Source organism: Xenopus tropicalis, chromosome 6 (assembly GCF_000004195.4).
Source record: "Xenopus tropicalis strain Nigerian chromosome 6, UCB_Xtro_10.0, whole genome shotgun sequence".
Classification (NCBI taxonomy): Eukaryota; Metazoa; Chordata; class Amphibia; order Anura; family Pipidae; genus Xenopus; species Xenopus tropicalis.
This window is the reverse complement of record NC_030682.2, coordinates 102,240,852-102,262,593: the sequence shown is the minus strand read 5'-3', so window position 1 is coordinate 102,262,593 and position 21,742 is coordinate 102,240,852. Positions and strand designations below refer to the sequence as shown.

Below are 21,742 nucleotides of genomic sequence, written 5' to 3'. Positions count from 1 at the left end.
TTACCCTAATAGATAGGAAGCCCTGAAGCTATAAACGCAGGGGCTGCACGACAAGGGATCCGAATGACCAGCAGCCAGATTACACTGGTTTATGTTTAAAGATTGGAAAAATCAGATGCAGCTGTGATTGGGTGAGAAGCAGTAAGTTAAGGAGGGGGAAAGCTGGGCTGGGGGGTTGAGAAAGATAGGGATGTGATGTCACAAAAGAAGGAGTTCACTTCCTATCTTCTGAACAGGTAGAAACATCCCACCCACCCTCCCCTCTTTTTTGCATATTTTGTAAAATGCCAGGATATTTTCTTCTTTATGCTCCCATATTATCTATTAATAACAGAATGTGAATGTTTTCCTATATGCACTGTTATTGTGGTTTCGGTAACACCATACAGTATGAATGTGAGAGTCTGCATGGTATTAATTTTGTTAAATAAAAGTCAAATCCTTGATCCAGGGAATTTTCCAATCGCCAGGTGGGGTCAGGAAGGAATTTTTTCCCTCTTGAGGCATAATTGGCACAGGCTTCAAGCTGGGTTTTTTGCCTTCCTCTGGATCAAAACAGTGGATATATGTTAATGTATTTTAAGTTGTTTCTGTCACAGCAGCGGTAGGACCTTGCCAGAGTACTGCACAGGAAATTTTAGAAGAGGGAGAAAGGAGCTTCGACTGCACGGTGGGTTGATTGATACAGATGATACTACTGCTTGTGCTAGGTGACAGCCTGCTTGGATTTCCTATCATCGAGGCACTGCAGATTCAGGACCGGCAGCAGGGCTGCTGAACTTCTCTCATGGTGGGAGATGCAGCTCCTGCTGGTAGCAGAGTTTGGGGCCATCCTCTCTGTAGGCAGAGGCAGCCTAATACTCAGTGGTGGATATAATGACATAGTGCTGATCTCAAGTCTTCAGTAAGGAACAGCAGAGCATAGTAGCGATCTCTTATGGAATTCTGGCTTTGAATATTGCTTTGGGGTGAGGCTGGCAAGGTCCTATTTATTTGATAAAATGTAAATAAATGCTGTGGCCTCTTTTTACCCATTTCCGGCTCCTAGTGTTTTATTAATGTATGTAACAATGGGGTTCAGAGGGATGGCTGAAGGCGAAGGGAAATTGAGGAGTCCCCTTGTCATCTTACTGAGGCTTATTATTCGGCCAGAGAAAAAATAACATCATAATTCATTATGATTTTTTATGGTTAAGAAATTATGACTGTGTATGTAGATGCTAAAATATTCTCCATGTCTAAAAACTGCACACTTTTTATGTGTTATTGCAGATATTCAATTGATCGTAATACGGACCTGGAGAGAGTTTTCAACATTGATGCTAACAGTGGGCTTATTACCATAGCAAAGCCTTTGGACAGAGAGACTAATGCTGTCCATAATATCACAGTATTAGCAATTGAGAGTCGTAAGTTTCATGTTTAATGCAGCTTCTGGATTATATTCACATGCTGTTTTTGACATTTTTCTAGTTATAGCAATAAGAGGATTTATTTGTTTGTAGTATAGTCACATGCAGATAATCCCATGATAACATTATCTGACTGGCTTTATAGACTCAATTCCCGCAGTCCTCAGAGGTCCAGAACTTTAACATTTTCCAGTACACAGGGACCCACTACATTTACCTGACTAACTGACCCCCACACAATATATACCGGTATAGGACCCGTTATCCAGAATGCCCGGGACCAAGGGTATTCCGGATAAGATGTCTTTAAATAATTTGGATCTTCATACCTTAAGTCTATTAAAAAATCAATTAAACATTAATTGAACTCAATAGGATTATTTTGCATCCAGATTAATTATAATTCAGTTAGAATCAAATACAAAGCACTGTTTTATGTTTACAGAGAAAAAGGAAATCGATTTTAAAAATTTGAATTATTTGATTAAAATGGAGTCTATGGGAGACAGGCTTTCTGTAATTCAGAGCTTTCTGGATATTGGGTTTCCGGATAACGGATCCCATACCTGTACTTGGGGTTCCCTTATAACCTAATCCCTTTGCATACCATAAATGTAGTTATCCACTTATTGACTCAGGGACGCATACAGTATACTACCTTTGACAAGCTGATTATCTGATGTGTCCAATAGCTGGTTGATTAAGAGCAGAAATCATAGTCATCTATTTAACATATTATCTAAACTTTCAAGGGTATCAAGCAACAGCGATAGTTTGGCAAAAAAGAAAGTGTAAGTACAAACATATTGTGCTGACAATTTTGTTAAGATATGGATCATTAAGATATAGCCAAATCACACTGTACTCAGATAAAGGTCTTAATATTCTAAAAAAAGATAGAAGCAATAACCTTTTATCTTGGGTCATGCTTGGAAACTTTTTGATGATTATAGGAACTGAATAGGGACATCTGAACTTGCATTGCTTCCTTGGAAGTCAGTCTTCAGCTAAATGCCAGGGAAGAAAAGCAATGACCTGCTCAGTAGACACCGAGACAAAGTCATACAATAGAAACAATGTCTGTGCACATTAAATAGAAGCCTTAAAAAATTAGAAATAGCAAAAGTATGCCCAAGGGAAAATGACACTTCTTTATATTTTGAACAACCTTATTCTGTTTAATTCTTCCAGAAAATCCTGCACAGATTGGTAAAGGATTTGTTGCAATAAGCATACTGGATATTAATGATAATGCACCTGAATTTGCAAATGAATATGAGACTACAGTTTGTGAGAATGCTTCCCCTGGAAAAGTAAGTTTCTTCCTTTGGTTTATACAGTATATACATTTTTTTAAACCTGTTCAGAATCAACATACATAAATAGTTACATATATAAATCTGGCCATTCACAGACCAATAGCTATGAGATCATAAGTGGTTTAACCAGAGAGTATAAAATAAGGGGTTTCAAGGCAAATGCAGATATGAATGCAGATGTGGATCCTTAGCAAGGGGCTAAACAATAAGGAATGCTGAAGGATGCCAGTATACAGTATCTGATGCTTTTGAGCAAAGCTAGGATGCGCCAAGACATGACTTGTGGTTGGTCCAGAAAAAAAAAAAGAGTAGAAACAATATTTAAATAAAAATGAAAAATGAAAACAACAATTGCAGCCATAATAACTACAATGCACCCAATATACACTTTTGATGGATGCTCATAACATTTTTCTGTCATTGTAAAATGATGTAAATTGCAGTGATACTACAGAGCTTGCATTGCACATTTCATTTATTAAATTTATTAAATTAATGATGTCTTTACTTTCCAAAGGTTATTCAGGAAATACGAGCAGTTGATAAAGATGATCCATCAAGTGGCCATTGGTTTTATTTCACTTTGCCAGCAGATGCCAGCAATGCCAATTTTACTTTGCAAGACAACAAGGGTAAGGAATCTTTAAATGACTATACTAGTATCGAAGTGGAAAACTTCTGTGGAATTAACTGTTCTTAAAAGCTAGCTTTAATGTAAAGTATACAGTAAAACATGGTTATGTATATATAATTATGTATGTAGTTTCATATATATAGCAGAGCTAGGCCAACAATTGGAAGTCAAGAACATTTTAAGGCTAATGGCACAGAGGAATGGGGCTCAGCTTTTATCTTCTGTGTCTGTCAGTGCAGATACTGGATAGAGCAGATGGGAGTGCATTGGGTTTTTCTTCGCCTGGATAGAAAGTGGACTGTGCCTGAAGCAGGCACAGTCCATACCACTTTAAAAAATGCCAAAGTATTACCTTTGCAGATTGTAATGCATTGGCTTTCACTCCTGAAAGGAAATGGTTACCAGATTCTATTGCCTAGATGCCAGCTTGTGTTTATCTTACACAATACGCTTCAATAGCTTTAAACACAATGCTGGGGCCCAAAATAAAAAAAACATATGTGTAGAAGGCACATTAACAAAACAGTTTTTTTAACAGCAACCGCGACTTCTTTGTTAAATTGCAAAAGGGTAAGTTTATTTTACTTCTATAGCTTTTAGGGATGTAGTAAATTGGCACTTTAGATGAACTTGTCTCATATTATCAAATGCCTTATGATCCATCATCTTATCGTGGAGCCCCACTAACTACACGTTGGCATGAGGGCATAAGTTTAAGTCAAGCCACAGAGACAAAAGTCGCTAGTTTATTGTAATGTTGTGCATAAGCAGTGAACCATGTTATTATCTCTAGAATCTTAAGCATTGCGTTTAGGAGGAAGAATGTCATTTGTTCGGTGTCGTGACACTACTTGCACGCCAATTTTTGTGTAAGAAGGCTTTTCAGCATTTTTTTACATCAAAGAAGAGTGTCAAAGCAAATTCTGAATCTTTGGATTTGTAATTTCATTTAACTTTTTAAACAGAAATACATTTGGCAGTATGCAATTATTTAATCAAAACGACAATAGCCTTTTTTTTATTGTGTTATTCATGCTGCTTAGATAACCTCTACAGCGTGCTTTCTTTTTTCAGACAACTGTCTGCTCAGCCATATCATACAGCAATGTCATGGTAACTGTTTTCAATGGTATCACAGATCAAAGACAGTATATTACATCTTCAAGGACATCATTTGAAAAAAAGAAAAAGCTTCTTGCCTGCACATTTTGTTTTGTGAGCGTCTGTCACACCCATGTGATATTTTGTAAATGTGATTCTCTCTTTCTGGATATATATATATATATATATATATTGTTTTCAGTACAAAGTTATTCAAGACACTATAACAGGAACCACACCAAAATGCTGAGTTCTTTAAAAAGGCATGCTTTATTAAACATCAGATAGCCTTAAACATACTTTTAAAAGCATTTAAAAAATGTATTCAGGTAAATACATCCAACACATAGTATATCGAGGATGTAAAACATTCATTCAGATCTGCCTCAGTAAAGTCATATTATATAAAAAGCATCATTGTTGCAGTAACCTGTGCCCATTAAAAACAACACACATTTTCCTTATTGTAAAGACAGCCCTTATTGATATTCCAGTAGGTTAGTGTAGGAGGGTGGTGTTGGAGATCTCCTCCTGTGTCTACCCTGGTATCCAAACACTCTAGTTATAATAATGCTACGCATCCCATGCCAAATTGAATATTAGCTTAAAGGGGAACTCCACTTAAACACAATTTAAGCTTTTTAAAAGTAAATATGATTTCAAGGAACTTTACACTATACATCAGTTAAAAAACATGCAGCCGTCATGATTTTTTCAGTTCCCTAAGCCTGGCCCCCTGTTCTCCTGCTGATCTGGCTGACTACTTTGAGACTCAAAAAAGAAAAGTGTAACAATAGTTGATTGTCATCAGCCTGTCTTCAGCCTGTCTTCAGCCTGCATCCTCCAAATCCCACAATTCCCTGCACACATGATGTCAATAAGAAAAGGAACATCATAGTCCAATGCATTATGGGTTATGTAGGTCCTGCATGCTGTTTGTGGAGAAGTTGCTACAATGTGTAACATCAATGTTTAAGTCCCTCCTCCCCTGCCAGGATTTCAAATGAAGCGGAATAAGAAGAACTGTTTTGCAGCTGGATTTCAGCATATAAAAATGGAATTTATTCACACTTTTTGAAGGAACAGATTTCAGTGATAGGCATATATGGTTTCTGTGTTGTGTGGGGCTCTTTAGCAAATGTTGGTTTAATGCTCAGTTGCAGTTGACCACTTTAAGAAGAAGATATTAACAGACCTAAAAGTCAATCATGGAAGACAAACCTAACCCCAACTCAGCATCCTAAAGAGTGATTCCTGTTATAGGGAGTTAGAAGGTTGTAGACATTTATAGGAATTTATAGGAATTGGCTTCCTGGAACCCCTCCCCCCCCAACCAATTATATACTGTTATATAAATTATGCTTTTGGGAAGAGTGAGCATGATATACAGGTGATTGCTCTTGAGTGTTAAACCAAGAATCTGTGCATATGCATGTGTGTGTACTGTATATATACTACTCTGTACCTACTAGCCAGAATGCTAGGGACCTGAGGCTTTGAGGATCTTTTCCATAATATGGAGCACAATGCTCAAGACTAGTAAAAGTATTTAAACAACTAGAAAAACAAGCCAATAAAATTGTTATCCCATCAACATAAAATGATGCTCTCTTGATTATCACCAAGTGAAAGATACTTTTACAGAGGAAAAAAATAAGTCTTACAAGAACTATTTATATAAATAGATGAAATTGCATTGCTGCTTTTGGAGCTGTACCCACTAGTGTTACATATAAAGGCTTCCAGGAGCAGGTTGAGTGAAGCAGCAAGACAAATAGGGGTACATGTGTTTCTTCTAATACTAAACTTGCAGTGAGTCATGTGATACCCTTATCTTTAAAACCACAGCCCACAGATTTAAATAGAATAATGAGCAGAGTAGCCCAGGTATACTCACCCCAACGAGGAACAAAAACTTTTTTCCACTTTTAGTAAATATGCCCCTTCATTATAATTAACAACTCACTAGGGATGAATGAATCTGTCCCGTTTTGATTCGCCATAAAATTTGTGCAATGGCAAGAAAATTTGTGAAACGGTGAAAAGTTAGCGAAAGGCATTTGTCAGTTTGCCTATATGGAAATGCGGAAATTCGATGCAAATCCATGCCTACCAAAAAAATTCGCTCATCACTACAACTCACCTTCTTTATTTCATACCACTACAGTACCTGATCTTCTCTTCTCCATATATATAATAAATATATTGTTGAGGGGAATCATCCTTTAGGTAGTAGTGGCTGCTCCTTCTCTTTTTACATGGATTACAGACAGATACAAAGTGTTTCAAACATTGCTTGTGTATTTATTTCACACAGACATTTAGACAGAAGAAATTATGTAAAGCAAAAAATTGGCAGTTTTGCTGACAAAGAATCTGTCATTTTTTAAAGGACCCACAGTCAGACTTGGGCAAATTAATCTAATACAAGCAAATGAAAAATACACTCACAGTGCTTTGGAGATTCCCTGTGCTCTCTTAGCAGCAGCTTGCTGCTCACTTCTCAGTCTTTAGGGCAGCAGATAGTTGCCAGTCCTTTGCTACCAGGGAATCCTGCTTCTTCATGGAATTCCCCATTAACTAAGAGACAATTGTCCAGGAAAACAGAAATGTTTTGTTTTTTTCAACTCACTGCTTTCTGCAGTGATTCCCAATTCCACAATATACTGTAGCTCCTGTTGCTTACCTTGCTCTCAGAACAGAGCATATTTATATAAAGATCAGGGCACTATCAATTAAAAATAATTTTATTTATTTTCAATCACTGTAGATTACAAGCAATTAAAAATAAATAAGACTATATTTGGACCTTTATCAAGGGTATTTCACAGGAATATATACTGTAAGTGTGTATAAATACACACACACCTACTTGCTTTCTTGTTTTTTTGCACTGTAGATGGTCTTAATTGATTTTGGCCAAGTGATATACGTCTCTGACAAACAAGTGAAAAAATGAAGAGCTGTGAGAAATTACCTGTCTCTCAATTCTTCTTTGATTGAACAGCTGCAATATGACATTTTCTTGACATTGCTGTACATCTAGCTGACAGATATTTTAATACAGCAAAATTAAATTTGTATTATGGTTATAAACAACATTTTGATGCTAATGTTCTGCTAAACCTTTTGTTTGAGTGACTATAAGATCTACTGCATCTACTTTCTAACACTAGACTGAATTAGATGTGACTAATATACAGCAGTATCTACTTATTTGATCAACTACTTTCATGTGCAGATATTGATTTAATGGTTTGCAGCTGCCTTTGGGACAAAGTGAAAATGAGGGTGCCTCGTCCTCACTAGAATACAAATAAAACATTTAAAAAAAAAAAAAGATTCATATTGTGCTATTCATGTTTATCTGTTGACCTGCTAAGGTCAATTCTGTTTTGGATTTATACAATGAAAAGTTCCCTATCTCTAATAACTAGACTGATAATATTATATATTCATTTCTTAATTGCAGATAATTCAGCATCAGTCGTAACAAGAAGAGGTGGATTTCGGAGGCAGGAACAGTCTGTGTTTTATTTGCCCATTGTGATTGTTGATAGTGGATCTCCATCCCTCAGCAGTACAAATACCCTGACTATTAGAGTCTGTGATTGTGATGCAGATGGTTTGGCCCAGTCTTGCAGTGCTGAAGCATACACGTTACCAGCTGGTTTAAGCACTGGGGCGCTGATAGCAATTTTAGCTTGTGTCTTGACTTTACTTGGTAAGTATCTTAACTTGTTTCAGAAACATATTATACAGCGAGACAATCACAAAGGATTTTAAATCCACTGGCATGTAACGAAAGGAATGTAGAAAAAGCCAAATTACATTACTGCATCTTTCCTATTTCAATGCTAACTACTCAATAGCAAAAGGCAGTGCACATTGTTAAGTTTGACCTCCTAAATGGAACTAACATTTAACCACAGCAAGTAAATAATGCTGTGTATCATATAAAGTAAATATAGGTGTTCTTCATTAGCTAAGCTAAGGGGCTGATTTACTAACCCACGAATCCGACCCGAATTGGAAAAGTTCCGACTTGAAAACGAACATTTTGCGACTTTTTCGTATGTTTTGCGATTTTTTCGGATTCTGTACGAATTTTTCGTTACCAATACGATTTTTGCGTAAAAACGCGAGTTTTCGTATCCATTACGAAAGTTGCGTAAAAAGTTGCGCATTTTTCGTAGCGTTAAAACTTACGCGAAAAGTTGCGCATTTTTCGTAGCGTTAAAACTTAACGCTACTAAAAATGCGCAACTTTTCGCGTAAGTTTTAACGCTACGAAAAATGCGCAACTTTTTACGCAACTTTCGTAATGGATAGGAAAACTCGCGTTTTTACGCAAAAATCGTATTGGTAACGAAAAATTCGTAAAGAATCCGAAAAAATCGCAAAACATACGAAAAAAATCGCAAAATACCGATCATTACGAAAAAAACGCAATCGGACTCCATTCGACCCGTTCGTGGGTAAGTAAATCAGCCCCTAAGTCTGTCTTCTGTTTTTACTATATAGTTTGTAGGGATCTCTAAAATTGGGCCCCTAGGATGGGTTCTCCTTTGACAGGCACTAGAGGGTGGCCTTAGGGAATTGGACACCTAAAGGTGGTCCTAGTTGTTTTTGTGTTAAGAAAGGGAGTATCCCTGCAGTTCAGGGTTATGGCCACAGGGTGGTGCACACAGTATATAAGGCTGTGCAGCCATGTGCAGCCAGGTCTTCCTGCCTGGGACCCCTCTGGCTAGAGTATAGTAACAGGCTGGGTTGAGAGAGGAAGATATGTCATAGGCCGCTCTAGGAGTGGCAGACAGGGTATTTAGCTGGGCAGCTTGGCCCCACCAGGAGACATATTGAGATTAAGATCTCCCAGCACTAATAGCTGGAGTCAGGGACTAAAGAGATAGGAATAGGAGTTTGCCTAATCCGGGGGGGGGGATAGCCGGGTGACATTTCCGGAGTGAGGTCTCCAGGGGGTGTCTGCTCGTCGGGAGTACCGGGGATAGCCCTAGAGAGGGTATTCCGGCGTGAGTACCGGAGGGAACTCCAAAGGGAGGGTCATTTGGCTGGAGTGTGGCCGGTATCCCAGGAGAGAGGGACTCCTAGGGGAATTGAAGGTATCCTGACATATCCTGTATGCAAAAGCTGTCTGCCACTCCTCAAATAAACACAACACTTGGTTCAGCATACTTCAGAGTGTGTGTGTATTACTCCTGGAGGATCTACACTACCTGGTAAGGATATACCCCAGTGAGGGGGCAAGGTGCCAGGAGTGCTGGGAGTCCCCAAGAAGGAGTACTATATTAAGATCTCAGGAGGGGAGTTATAGTTCATTCTATCCCTATCCTGGGTGGAGGCACGCCAAGGTATAAAGAAATAGCTGTTCCCCAAAGTAAGCGGGGCTCAGGACTCCTGGAAGCGCCAACCAGTGACATATCAGCAGGTAGTGCCACAACTGATTATAAAGTGGGCTACAAGTTTATGAAAAAAAATTTAAATTAGATTTATTTTGGTGACCTTTGCCAAATAAAGTGATTTAATTTTTCACTTTGCTATATTTCTCTAAGTTGCTTTAAACTTAGTTTAATGTAAGACTACAAGTAACAATAAATCTTTAAAAAAGAATAAGCAAAGGACGTTTACTTGAACTGCTCACTGCCGCGTCTAGAACAACTACCGGCATGGTATCCATTTATTTCTTGGTGGCAAAGGCTCACATTTTCATCTATAAAAGTCTACCTCCTAGCTTCAGTATTCAGAGTGAAAGATGAAACTGTTGTTGCCTTCAGTACAAACTATATCAAAATCCAAGTAATGCTTTGAGGTTTCAGGATTAAAGGGATCTCTTGACACTTCCTTAGGACCTAAGGTCAGAAAAAACTCAGAAGAAAAAAAGATAGGAGAATCCAAGCTGTTTGGTGATTATTATCACAGGGCACTTTATTAAAAGGACACAACTTTTCCTAAATATTAATACACAAGTGTGAATATTCACCTTACTGTGCTTAATGCTGTATACAAGACCCTTGTCACCATCTGTTGGTCCAATAAAATGTATCATACTACTGTCACCATCTGCTCTTATTTATTCATATGGGAATCTTGTTATTCATTTACATTAAAAGAATATATATATAATAGTTACCTTGTTTTCTAACATGGCTCAGAAGACAGAAGATTTTTTTCTATATTTTGTGCAACTATGAATTGTAATAACATTTACTCACACACTGAACACATGACTAGCAATTAAGAGTGTAACTAGTGTTTTAATTCAGAAACTTGATTTCTTTAATCAGAACACATGAATAATGAATTCACTATACTTACCCACAGCATCTATACCGAGTATATGAAATTGTTTGTGTATAAATTGATAGGACAATTCTTATTTGCTGCCTAATAAAAATACCAATACACTTAGGGGCACATTTACTAATCCACGAATCCGAATCACGAATGGGAAAAAATCGTATTGGAAACGAAAATTTCGGAAGATCGCATATATCACGAAAATGCTTACGAAAAAATCGTATTAGTCACGATAATATCGTATTGGCGATCCGAAAGTCCCGAAATTTTCGTACCGAACAATTGTAAACAGCGGTAAAACCTTTCCGATTTTTTCGTGCAAACGTCCGAAAAAGTCGTGCGTTGTACGAAAAAGTCGTATGCCGTACGAAAAAGTCGTGCGGACGCCCGAAAAAATCGGCGAAAATACACTCGGAGCGTTCGCATCAACGCTCGAGCGTTCGTGCTTTTGTAAATGTGCCCCTTAATTTAAATTAGAAGTACTATTCCTTTTTTTACTTATGTTAAATATTTGTGAATATTTCTCCTTTGAAGAAGAACCAAATTGATTTTTAAACCATAAGGCCCCTGCACACCCTTTACAACCCCACACCCCCAAAGACAACCCCACATCAACACTTCTTTGAGTCTTTCATATCTAACATTTATCATACCAGTAAAATTATGTTTGTGGATATAAAATGAATTCTTGTTACCAACCCTCCCTTATAACTGTACTGTGTTCATATATAAAATATGTAAAACCACTGGAATATTGCGGAGGCTGACTTCTTTCACTGTCTGATATTCTTTATAACACAGAATATTCACAATGTGCCATACACACTTGCTTTTCTTTTTCTGTTCACTTTTAAGAATCTTCTTTAAATCTCATAACTCTCTTGAAACTAACTTTACATACAAATTTTAATGTGTATGGCAACAGCTATAAGAAAATAATTGCCTATTCCTTCATGGGAAATTGCCCCTTATCACTTGTAATTGATATTGCTTTTACTTGTTTAGACAATAACAACATTTAAAAGTCATTTTAAAGGTCACATTTATTTCATCCTTAAAGCTTTTCTGAAAACTTTTATTAATATGCCTGAAACCATTGTCTCCTTTGTTTAATTTAAAAGTATACCACTGTGTACATTATATATCAAGCAAGCAGTAGGGCTTATCTAGCAATATTTTACATTTTCAAGACATCTACTAATAGATGGATCATTAGAGGAAGCCTAGTAGCTACTACATGACAAGCAATTTATTGCTTGTTATATGTGTCAAGGGAGGCTTCAGGAAAAAATGTGTTTCACCCTATTATTGAAGAAAAGTCAGACTTTTAAAGGTTTTCCCTATAGGCTTAAATACAGAAGAAAATATTTCAAATAGGAAGCAAAATAAAAGTAAACTAAATTAAATTCATTTATCTTGCAGTGGGCAAAATGAATGTATGTTTTAGAGAGTGCTTTGGTTTTGGGTTATCCGCATGCAAATGCAAGCAACAAACAATAATATACTTATTCATGTTGCATGACTGAAGCAGTCTTACTTTTGTTTTACATTTTATTATGGCGGTTAATATGTACATTAGAAATTCATCATATATGTAATGATAACATTTATTGCTTTTAGGAAAAAAAAAACTGCAGTGATAAAAACAACCTTTACTTTTGGCAGCCACATTCTGTTTGTTTAGATGGGAATGTGCAGACACTTGATGCTAGGGGTATTGCTAGAGTGCAAGAGAAGGTCACATTGATCACTTAGATGGAATAAATAGCCTGTTTTTAAAAATTTCTATATTAGGTTCTAAACATCAAAACAAACAGATTTTTAATGTAAATTTATAATTATTAATTTTGCAGTTTTTTAAGAAAAAAACAACAATTCTCTGACATACATGAATTTCATGCTGCGCTTCACGTTTTAGACAGCTCCTGTGAGGCTCCAAGCCACAGGCGCTCCTCTGCTCTCCTGCTCTCTTGCTCAGGCAATAAAATAAGAACGACACATCACAATCATGTTTTTACTGACATCTGAGGGAAAGCACAATGTCTGACACATAGACATGGAGGCTACTGTTTTATTGCCTGAGCAGGAGCGCAGAGGAGTGCTGGCAGCTTGGACCTTCACAGGAGCTGCTAGAATATGTATGCAGCACAGGCTAAAGTTCATTTTGTTAAAAATGGAACAAAATTGGCAGTTTTATAGGAAAGTTTTACTTTTTGAAGTTTAGGAGCTAATATAGAATTTTCAAAACTAGGCTATAAGTACTCTTAAAATATCACTTATTAGGGCAGACACCCTATTAAATGGTTTATATATATATATATATATATATATAATGATGCAGGAAGGAACCGCTCTCACAGGTCTTAGTCATCCATAAAGAACTTTATTTAGAAAGGCACGACAACTGACGTTTCGGCTGAACCACCAGCCTTTGTCAAAGGCTGGTGGTTCAGCCGAAACATCAGTTGTCGTGCCTTTCTAAATAAAGTTCTTTATGGATGACTAAGACCTGTGAGAGCGGTTCCTTCCTGCATCATTTTGTATATTCCATACTTCGGAACTGCACCCAGGCATGATGTTTTGGATTTAAACGTGAGTGCCAGCCTCCTTGATGTATTGTATATATATATATATATATATGATGGGGGATATTTAAATTCTAATACAAAGCAATAGTCCTCTTTCTCAATCGACAACTGAACCTTCATCTTATATCCCCAAAACTCTTATGACTTAATCAGTCCTAAAACTCTGTGTAATAACAATATAGGATGTATTTTTTTTTTAAAAAAATCCATTGTGTGGCAAATGGTCCATATGCTGTTTGTTGTGGCTCCCTTTGCTCCTTTCTGATGATCTTTCAAAAAAAAGAAAAAAATAGAACTACAGTGCCATTAATAATGTAATGTCTAAATAAAGCAAATTGTTACATCATTTATGTATAATTCACTCTGTGGTGTTAATCTAAAGTATCAACTATTTAGAGAATGGGAATAGCCAGTTACCTTCCAGTTACCTACATTTATGGGCTTATTTATCAATTTTTGAGTTTGTTTTTCCTAATCAAATAAACTTGCATATTGAATACTCGCATATTTATTAATAAGGAAAAATCTTTGGAATAAAAAACTAGAAAATCTTGAATTTTTCAAGTTTAAGAGCTCTGAAAACTTGCAACAATCAAGTTTGAGAATATGGCTTGAATTTTATAGAAACTCACAAGCTTTTCGATGGCAAATTTTTACATTCAAGTGTTCCAGTTTTTTGCAATTAATAAATATCAGACATTTGAGTTTTCGAACCATAACTTGAAATCGAGTTTTTCAATTGCAAAAAAACTGGAAACGAGAAAAAAATCTAACTCAGCAGTTGATAAATTACCCCCTGAACATACATAAAGTAAATTAATATGTGGACCAACTGTTAAGTTAGGTTAACATCCATCAAGTTCGACCCCTCCAAAAAAATCCCAGTGCACAGTATATGCACATACTTTTACAGAGCTATATATATATATACATACATACCAATATCTAACTAGCTGTAGATCAAAATAACCTTGGATATTATGTTAGTTCAAGAAATCATCCAAGCCCCTCTTAAAGACATTAACAGATCATGACATCACTCAGAAAGGCATTCCCCACCTCACTGCCCTCACCATGAAGAACCCCTATGCTCCTTTAGTTCCCCAAGTTTAAAGAAGTGGCCTCTGGTGCATGGATCCCCTGCTACCTGTCTATAATGTCCTCTAATGTACTTGTAAAGGGTAATCTAGTCTTGACAATATAACCTCATAGTTTAAATCATTCTTCCCCTTTATCAATTTAGTTCCATGCCTCTGCACTCTATACAGCTCATTAATATCCGTCTTAAGTACTGGAGCCCAAAACTGCACTGCATACTCAATGTGAGGCCTTACCAGGGACCTATAAAGGGGCAAAATTAAATTTTCATCCCTTGAGTCAATGCATTTTTATGCAAGAAGGTACTTTCTTTGCTTTAGTAGCACTACTGAAAGTTACACAACTTGCTATCCACAAATCTCCCCAAATCTTTCTAAATTAAGGAAAACTATTACACTACTATTTAGTGGCTGATTTATTAATGATCCTCCCAGCTTGAGCAATTTTTTACACGTGAGTTCCCGACCAAACTCACGCATAACCGATTTCTCAAGCTGATTTCGCCATCCAGTTACCTGCTGATCTTTTTATGTTTTCCCAAACTAGTTTTAAAAAACTAAAGGTTTTTTTTATTTGTTTATTTTTTTTTATTAAAACCCGCTCGGCGAAAAGAGAAAATTGTCACAGCAAGCCAAGGTGATCGCATACAGAACTCACGCATAGTTTCAGTAACTGATTGCTTGAGCCAGGAGACTTGAGCATTAATAAATCAGCCCCTTAGGGGCACATTCATCAAAGTACAAGTTCGAATCCCGAAATGGGAAAAATTTGGATTGGATACGATAATTTCTGATGATCGCAAATATCACGAAAATACGAAAAAATCATAATAGTCATGATAATATCGTATTGGCGATCCGAAGTCACAAAATTTTCATATCCGAACGATCGTAAATGGCGGGAAAACCTTTCTAACTTTGATCCTTCTGTACATGATTTTGGAAGCCTTCCATAGGACTCAATGGCACTCTGCAGCTCCAACCTGGCTCAAGGAAAGTTCACAATACTGAAGCTTGAATGAATCCAAAACTTTCGTACTCGGCGCGACAATACGATTTTGTCGCACACATTTTGTTGCAAAGTACGAAAAAGTTGTGCAAATGTACGAAAAAGGCATGCAAACTACGAAAAAGGCACAGAAAATACGCACAGTACAACCAAATACAAATTTTTTGTATTTCGTACCTGTTGTAAATGTGCCCCAAGGTGTATAACATTTCTACCACTTATTTCTTCCAAAGTACATAACCTTGCATCTATCTAATGATGGCCAGTTTTACTCAGTAATCAAATCACTGGCAAACTTCTTAAAATCCTATAAGAGGAAATTGACCATGAAGTATGTCCAGTATGAAAAACTATGAATTTTTTTATGCCTAAAGGATCCAACACTTGCCTTTTCAGTCACATAAGTGAATTACAATAGGGGTAATTTGTAGTATTTTTGTTTTACCTACAGCACCTCCTTCATGTTAGCATAACCAGCAAGATATACTACATTTTTAGCAACTTTTCAACAGTTCTTCATTTTTAAAACCTTCTGAATTATTTGCCTTGCTTTTCTACCTTAGATCTCTGTTCAGACCATCTCCTATTCATACTCCAGTTTCCAATTTCAACCACTTCCTGGTTGCTAGGGTAAATCAAACCCTAAAAACCAAATAACTACAGAAATTCCAAACTGGAGAGCTGCTGAATAGTAAATACTGAATTTGTCGGCAGGTTTCTCAAAGAAAAAAAAAATCCAATTACTGGACAAAAAGTTGAGCAGTATAGAAAAAAAGTTGAGCGGTAGCCGCAAAAAATGCCCATCGCCTCCAATGCATTTCATTAATTTTTGCCATTTCGCAAATTCACTCATCACCCATTCACACAGATTCACTCATCACTCCTGAATAATCTAGTATCATCTTAAATTGAAACATAAATACAACCTGCAAATTGTCTCAGAATATTACTGTCTACATCATAAATTTAAGGTCAGCTACACCTTTTTTCCAATACAAATTTGGGATCATCCCACCCAGAGAAAGGCATTTAATATTGTTTAGCACTACTGTTTTAATTAAAACACTACTGTACAATCCCATAAGAAGTAATATATTGGAACTTTAGCAAACTGCAACAGGTTTATCTTAAATTATAACACAATTTGTGACATTGTGGCCCATACCTCTGATTGGCCTTGCTTTCAGAATTTCCTGCTACTGACACTATATACATTACATCTATTTATCTTTTTATGAAATTGGTAACTCAAAGTGAGTCATTAATAAATGATTGCTATTCTAATTCATATTGAATGATTTTATATTTCAGTGCTTGTCCTTCTAATTGTGACCATGAGGAGACGGAAAAAAGAACCATTAATATTTGATGAAGAAAGAGATGTCAGAGAGAATATTGTAAGATATGATGATGAGGGCGGTGGTGAAGAAGACACTGAAGCATTTGACATGGCTGCTTTAAGAAATCTCAATATTCGAGATAGCAAAACAAGGAGGGATGTGACTCCAGAAATCCAGTTCTTGAGCCGACCATCCATTAGAAGTGCACCAGACAATGTCATTTTCAGGGAATTTATCTGGGAAAGATTGAAGGAAGCTGATGTGGATCCATGTGCACCACCTTATGACTCCCTGCAAACATATGCATTTGAAGGAAATGGATCTGTAGCAGAATCTCTAAGTTCTCTAGAGTCAAACAGCTCAAACTCTGAACACAATTATGATTATCTGAGTGACTGGGGTCCTAGATTTAAAAGACTTGCAGATATGTATGGCAATGGGGAGGACATCTTGTATTCATAGCATTGGAACATCTTCTGTATATTATTGCACTGAAGATAAACTCAGTATTGACTAATACGTATATGTACATTTGTCTAACATTTTAGGATTATCATTTATGAAACCTTTCTTTATCACTAATGCCCTATGGACTCCACTGATCAGGCCTCCTTTTATAAACTCCAACCAAGTGTAAATATTACCAAAGTGTTTATTTTTGAATCTGTAGAAGCAGCTAATTCAGATTTTATTAGCAATCAGCAAATTTAGGGGCTGATTTTGGTAGCTGGGAATTAATGGTTTTTTTTGCACATTACATTAGAGCATTTGAAATACATAGTGTGCTTAAAGAATGTTATTACCGTATACTTTACTGGAAAATTACTTTCCAATATAACTCCTGGAACAAATAAATCCCCTGCAAGATAAATACGTTTCTTGCTGTTGGAGCGAAAGGACACATTCTTGTATGTTTAAACACCTGCTGCTCATAAACAAAATAGGGCCATGGTATGAAGGCAAATTGAGCTTTTAGAAACACAGTCTAGTAATTTTAAATAATTTATATTCAATTATGGTATATAAGCTTATACAGAAGCTTTGCAGAACACTGTAACATTTTGTTACATTTTTAAAGCAAGCTCTTGTTCCATTGACTATATTTAAGCCCTCAGTTTGTACTATTGATTATATTGGTTATAAGAAACTAGCAACGTTTTTGTTATCTGCATTACATAATATAACAGGCATCAATAACAATTTAAAGAATCAGTATACCTCCTTTTCAACATAAGTTTAATGAATAGGGAGAGCATGTGCCCAAAAAAGTTTTTTGCCTGGTTTTAATCATTTTTTAACAAAAGACTAAAGCTACACCATGTTTAGTTGTTTGAGGTAGATAATTAGATTATGAATATACAACTCCCTTCCTTCCCATATTGTGACTGTTTTGTTATATGGAGTCCAGTATGTAGGATTATCTATGTACTGGCAAACTATGTTCCTTGCAAGGACCAAACATGGAGTAGCTTTGATTTCCCCATTTACCCTCTTTAGTTCAAGAAATAACAAAAACCATATTGTTATACTCATATGTACTGTTCATGAGTAAAGCAATAAGCAAAAAGTATGTTCAGCAGAAATCCTACTTATTGAACTCATGTTGAATTGTGGGGGGGTGGGGGGAAGGGGGTAAACTTATGAGTACAACGGGTTTATAAGAGAGAAATTCGTTTAAACATAATGGTAAACCACCACTAACAGGCTTTGGTGCATATTTAAGAACATTGTGATGCAAACATTATTTTTATAAACATGTATATTTAAAGTGTCAATATATTCCACAGCACTGTACCATAAAAGATTGCGCTATCTATGTTTAGATGTATACAAAGACACTAACCAGTACAGGAGGTCAAGATAAGCTTACTTATTAAGGCTTATGTTATAAAAAGGAATAGGGATATAATACATGAATGGGGTAAATAAGTACTATGTTTGCTATAGGTCTGATCACCTATAGCAGCCAATAAGCAGGTAGCATTACCATGATAGAGGTAATTAGAATTTTGGAAACATCTTACGTGATTAATTGTTATATGTATTTTCCCTAGGCAAAAGGAATGTGCGTAAGTTATTGACTAATTATGAGGCGTAAAAGAGATTTGAGATAACCCAAAGGCATGAAGCTTGGGAGGAGCAAGTTATATTGGAGTTATTAACTGAAAAGAGATTTCAGGGATGTTATGGGATGCCACCTGACATTTTATTGGTATTAAGTGTTTCTGCTTCTGTAGATCAATCAACATCCTATGTTGCTTTCTGTCTTTTCCAGAATATTGTACTCAATTAGATTATGCCATTTTGTTCACCTTTCATTTTGTACTCCAGTTACAAAATTGCTCTGAATGGAACAGGTAAGACATAATCCAGCTAGTTAGAAAAACCTAATATTCTTCTCTTAAAATGTAAGAACATGTATAAAAAGATCATGTGAGTACATTTTTAAAAGATTTCTATCTAAAGATTGCCATCACAAAAAAAAAAATGAAGGCACACAGATTCCTCTTGGTCGGTTAGACAATTCAACACAATTACAACGCAATTTATGAGGTTAGTGGAAGATTGACTTTGGCATGGTGAACACCATTGTCTCATGGTATACGTTACAGTGTGCAGATGAAATTATAAATGAGTATTACACAAGCATACTACAGTAAATAGCAAAACAACATAAGCTTTGGGAAATGGATGTAGTGCTCCTTGTTGGGCAGCAAACAGGGAGAGATGCAAAGGATCCAAAAGATCCAAAGGATACCTTGGGAGAAAATGCCATATGTGAAAAAGTGGATAGATAGCAATAATTCTTATGTAAAGGGAACAAAATTCACCATTGTTTGAAATGTATACTTTCATGTATAAAGAAAAAAAGCCTGAAATTTTATAATGATATAATCATTTATAATGGTAATCCTTTGCCATTAATTTGTAGGAGAAAAAAATATTTGGCTTTTCTTGCAGTCATTTTAAAACATGCAACAAAATGCAAGCTCAATTTTTTCCAAAAACCATATCCAATCAGCTAGAAGATTCCCAGACGAAAAAGGAAAAGTTAGCCAAAGGGAACGCCAGTATCTTCGTTAAAGTAAGATGCATTACTTTTTTTTATAGTAATTGCTTTGGGCTGGGTCTGTATGTGGTCCCCTCCTACCCGTACAATATGCCTTTTGTGAGGTTATGGCACAACAAACCCTTTTGTCCAAATCAACTTGGTGTATGTTTGTGTTGCCATGCCAATGTTATCAATGTTATTGCTATTATAATATTCTTCTTGGGTTTTGGTTAGTCTAGCCTTGTGAACATTTTGTGTTTTTTTACTGTTTTTAAACTGTCCCTGTAAATGTTTGTGTTATTTATACCTAAGCACCCAAATAAAATAATGATTCCAGCAGTTTCTCACACTTGCAGTGAAACTAGACGGTTAGGGACAATTGCATTATTGGATGATGGACATAACCCTAAGCGTCTGTCAAAGTATTCCTCAATGACCTCACACTGAATATGTGATACATAAACCTTTTACCTGTAATTGTTTGCCAGCCAAACTGTAGAAATATGGGCCTTGCCTTAATTCAATAGTAAAGGTTCAAAGGATGTTTATTTTAACAAAAACCTTGTGGTAAAATGCCGTAGTTATAGGTTGAATAAACTGCAAAAAATGAGAAATGTTTGGAAATGTTATTTATTTGGAAAAAGTGCAAAGAATTTTGTATCATAACAGACAGCCTTCAGTCCATTACTACTGACCACATTATATCTGAACCAAATACTGGAGAACTAGGACAGGAAGTTCTTTCTTTGTCAATCATTTTAACAGGACCCTGACTGTGGGCCGGCATAAAAGTCTGGTCAGTTGTGGAGCATTAGGTATGGTTTGATTCTATATATGAAACCCTCTTAGAGATCTGAAACATGTTAGCAGATTATGAGGCTTAAAATAAGTCTATACATTTGCATTTAAAAGACTTTCCATTACATGATGATGCTGCTATTATCTTCCTAGTCTATAGGGCAACTTTAAAAGTGGAACTATGTAAAAAAAAAAAAAACAAGCGTCATTCGCTAACTGGAAAAAAAAACAAAAAATTAAGGCCTCCTATGATAGTGTGAAATACATTTTATCTTGTGGCTATCAAAATCAGTTGTAAATAAATACAATTTATATGATTTAGATCTCTACACTCAATGTGTAATATAAATATAGTCCTTTTCTTAGTCCTATTATTATTATGGAGCACAGACAAGGAAGCAAGGGGTGGGAGGAGCATTGTTTCTGTACATTGTCAAAATAGAAAAGACAACACAACAGCACACACACATGCACTCACACACACATATGTACATATTTATATTTTAATAGTAAGTATATCAGCTCAGTGTCTTCAGATTATGATGGAGCACATTAAAATTCATTTCATGTATGTGTTTGATTTTAATGATGAAAGAACTATTTTAATTGCCTACATTAGGCTTGTTAGGGAATCACTTTTTACAGTATAATTGCCACTTTTCTGATTGCCTTATTTACTCAGAGTATATAAAGAATACCCAAGGCATATCATAATGCTAAAATTAGAGTGATAGTGTTCATAGAGGTAACTAAAATTTGTGTATTTTGGTTTGTGCCTGTCGTTTGATTTTGGAGAAAAGTTTTTACATGGTGTGTAATGCTATATTTCTTTTGGAGTGATCCTCTTCTTTGAAAACTGTCCCATTTTGTGGACTGACTGTAAAAAAAATCACCGGAACATGCTTATTTTCCTGAAGACTTAACTTATGGATGTGATGAACCTTGGGATGTGTAAAGTGCTCTACAGCAACTGAATAGCACTGAGATGGAAAAACTCAACCGAGGACCATTGATTCCCAGCACATAAATATATATGAGCCATTTAAATGAAATAATTCTGAACACTTTTCTGAAGAA

General features: G+C 36.0%; 1 protein-coding gene across 1 annotated transcript in view; it reads left to right on the top strand.

The window, feature by feature from the left end:
- Positions 1-19,117, top strand: part of cdh7 (cadherin 7) — a 104,633-nt gene extending 85,516 nt beyond the window's left edge. The window contains exons 8-12 of the mRNA XM_018095030.2: positions 1,273-1,409; positions 2,604-2,725; positions 3,249-3,363; positions 7,939-8,190; positions 16,787-19,117. Coding sequence (XP_017950519.2) covers positions 1,273-1,409; positions 2,604-2,725; positions 3,249-3,363; positions 7,939-8,190; positions 16,787-17,277 — 1,117 coding nt within the window. The 3' untranslated portion in view covers positions 17,278-19,117. The remainder of the gene's footprint in view (positions 1-1,272; positions 1,410-2,603; positions 2,726-3,248; positions 3,364-7,938; positions 8,191-16,786) is intronic.
- Positions 19,118-21,742: the final 2,625 nt, after the last annotated feature.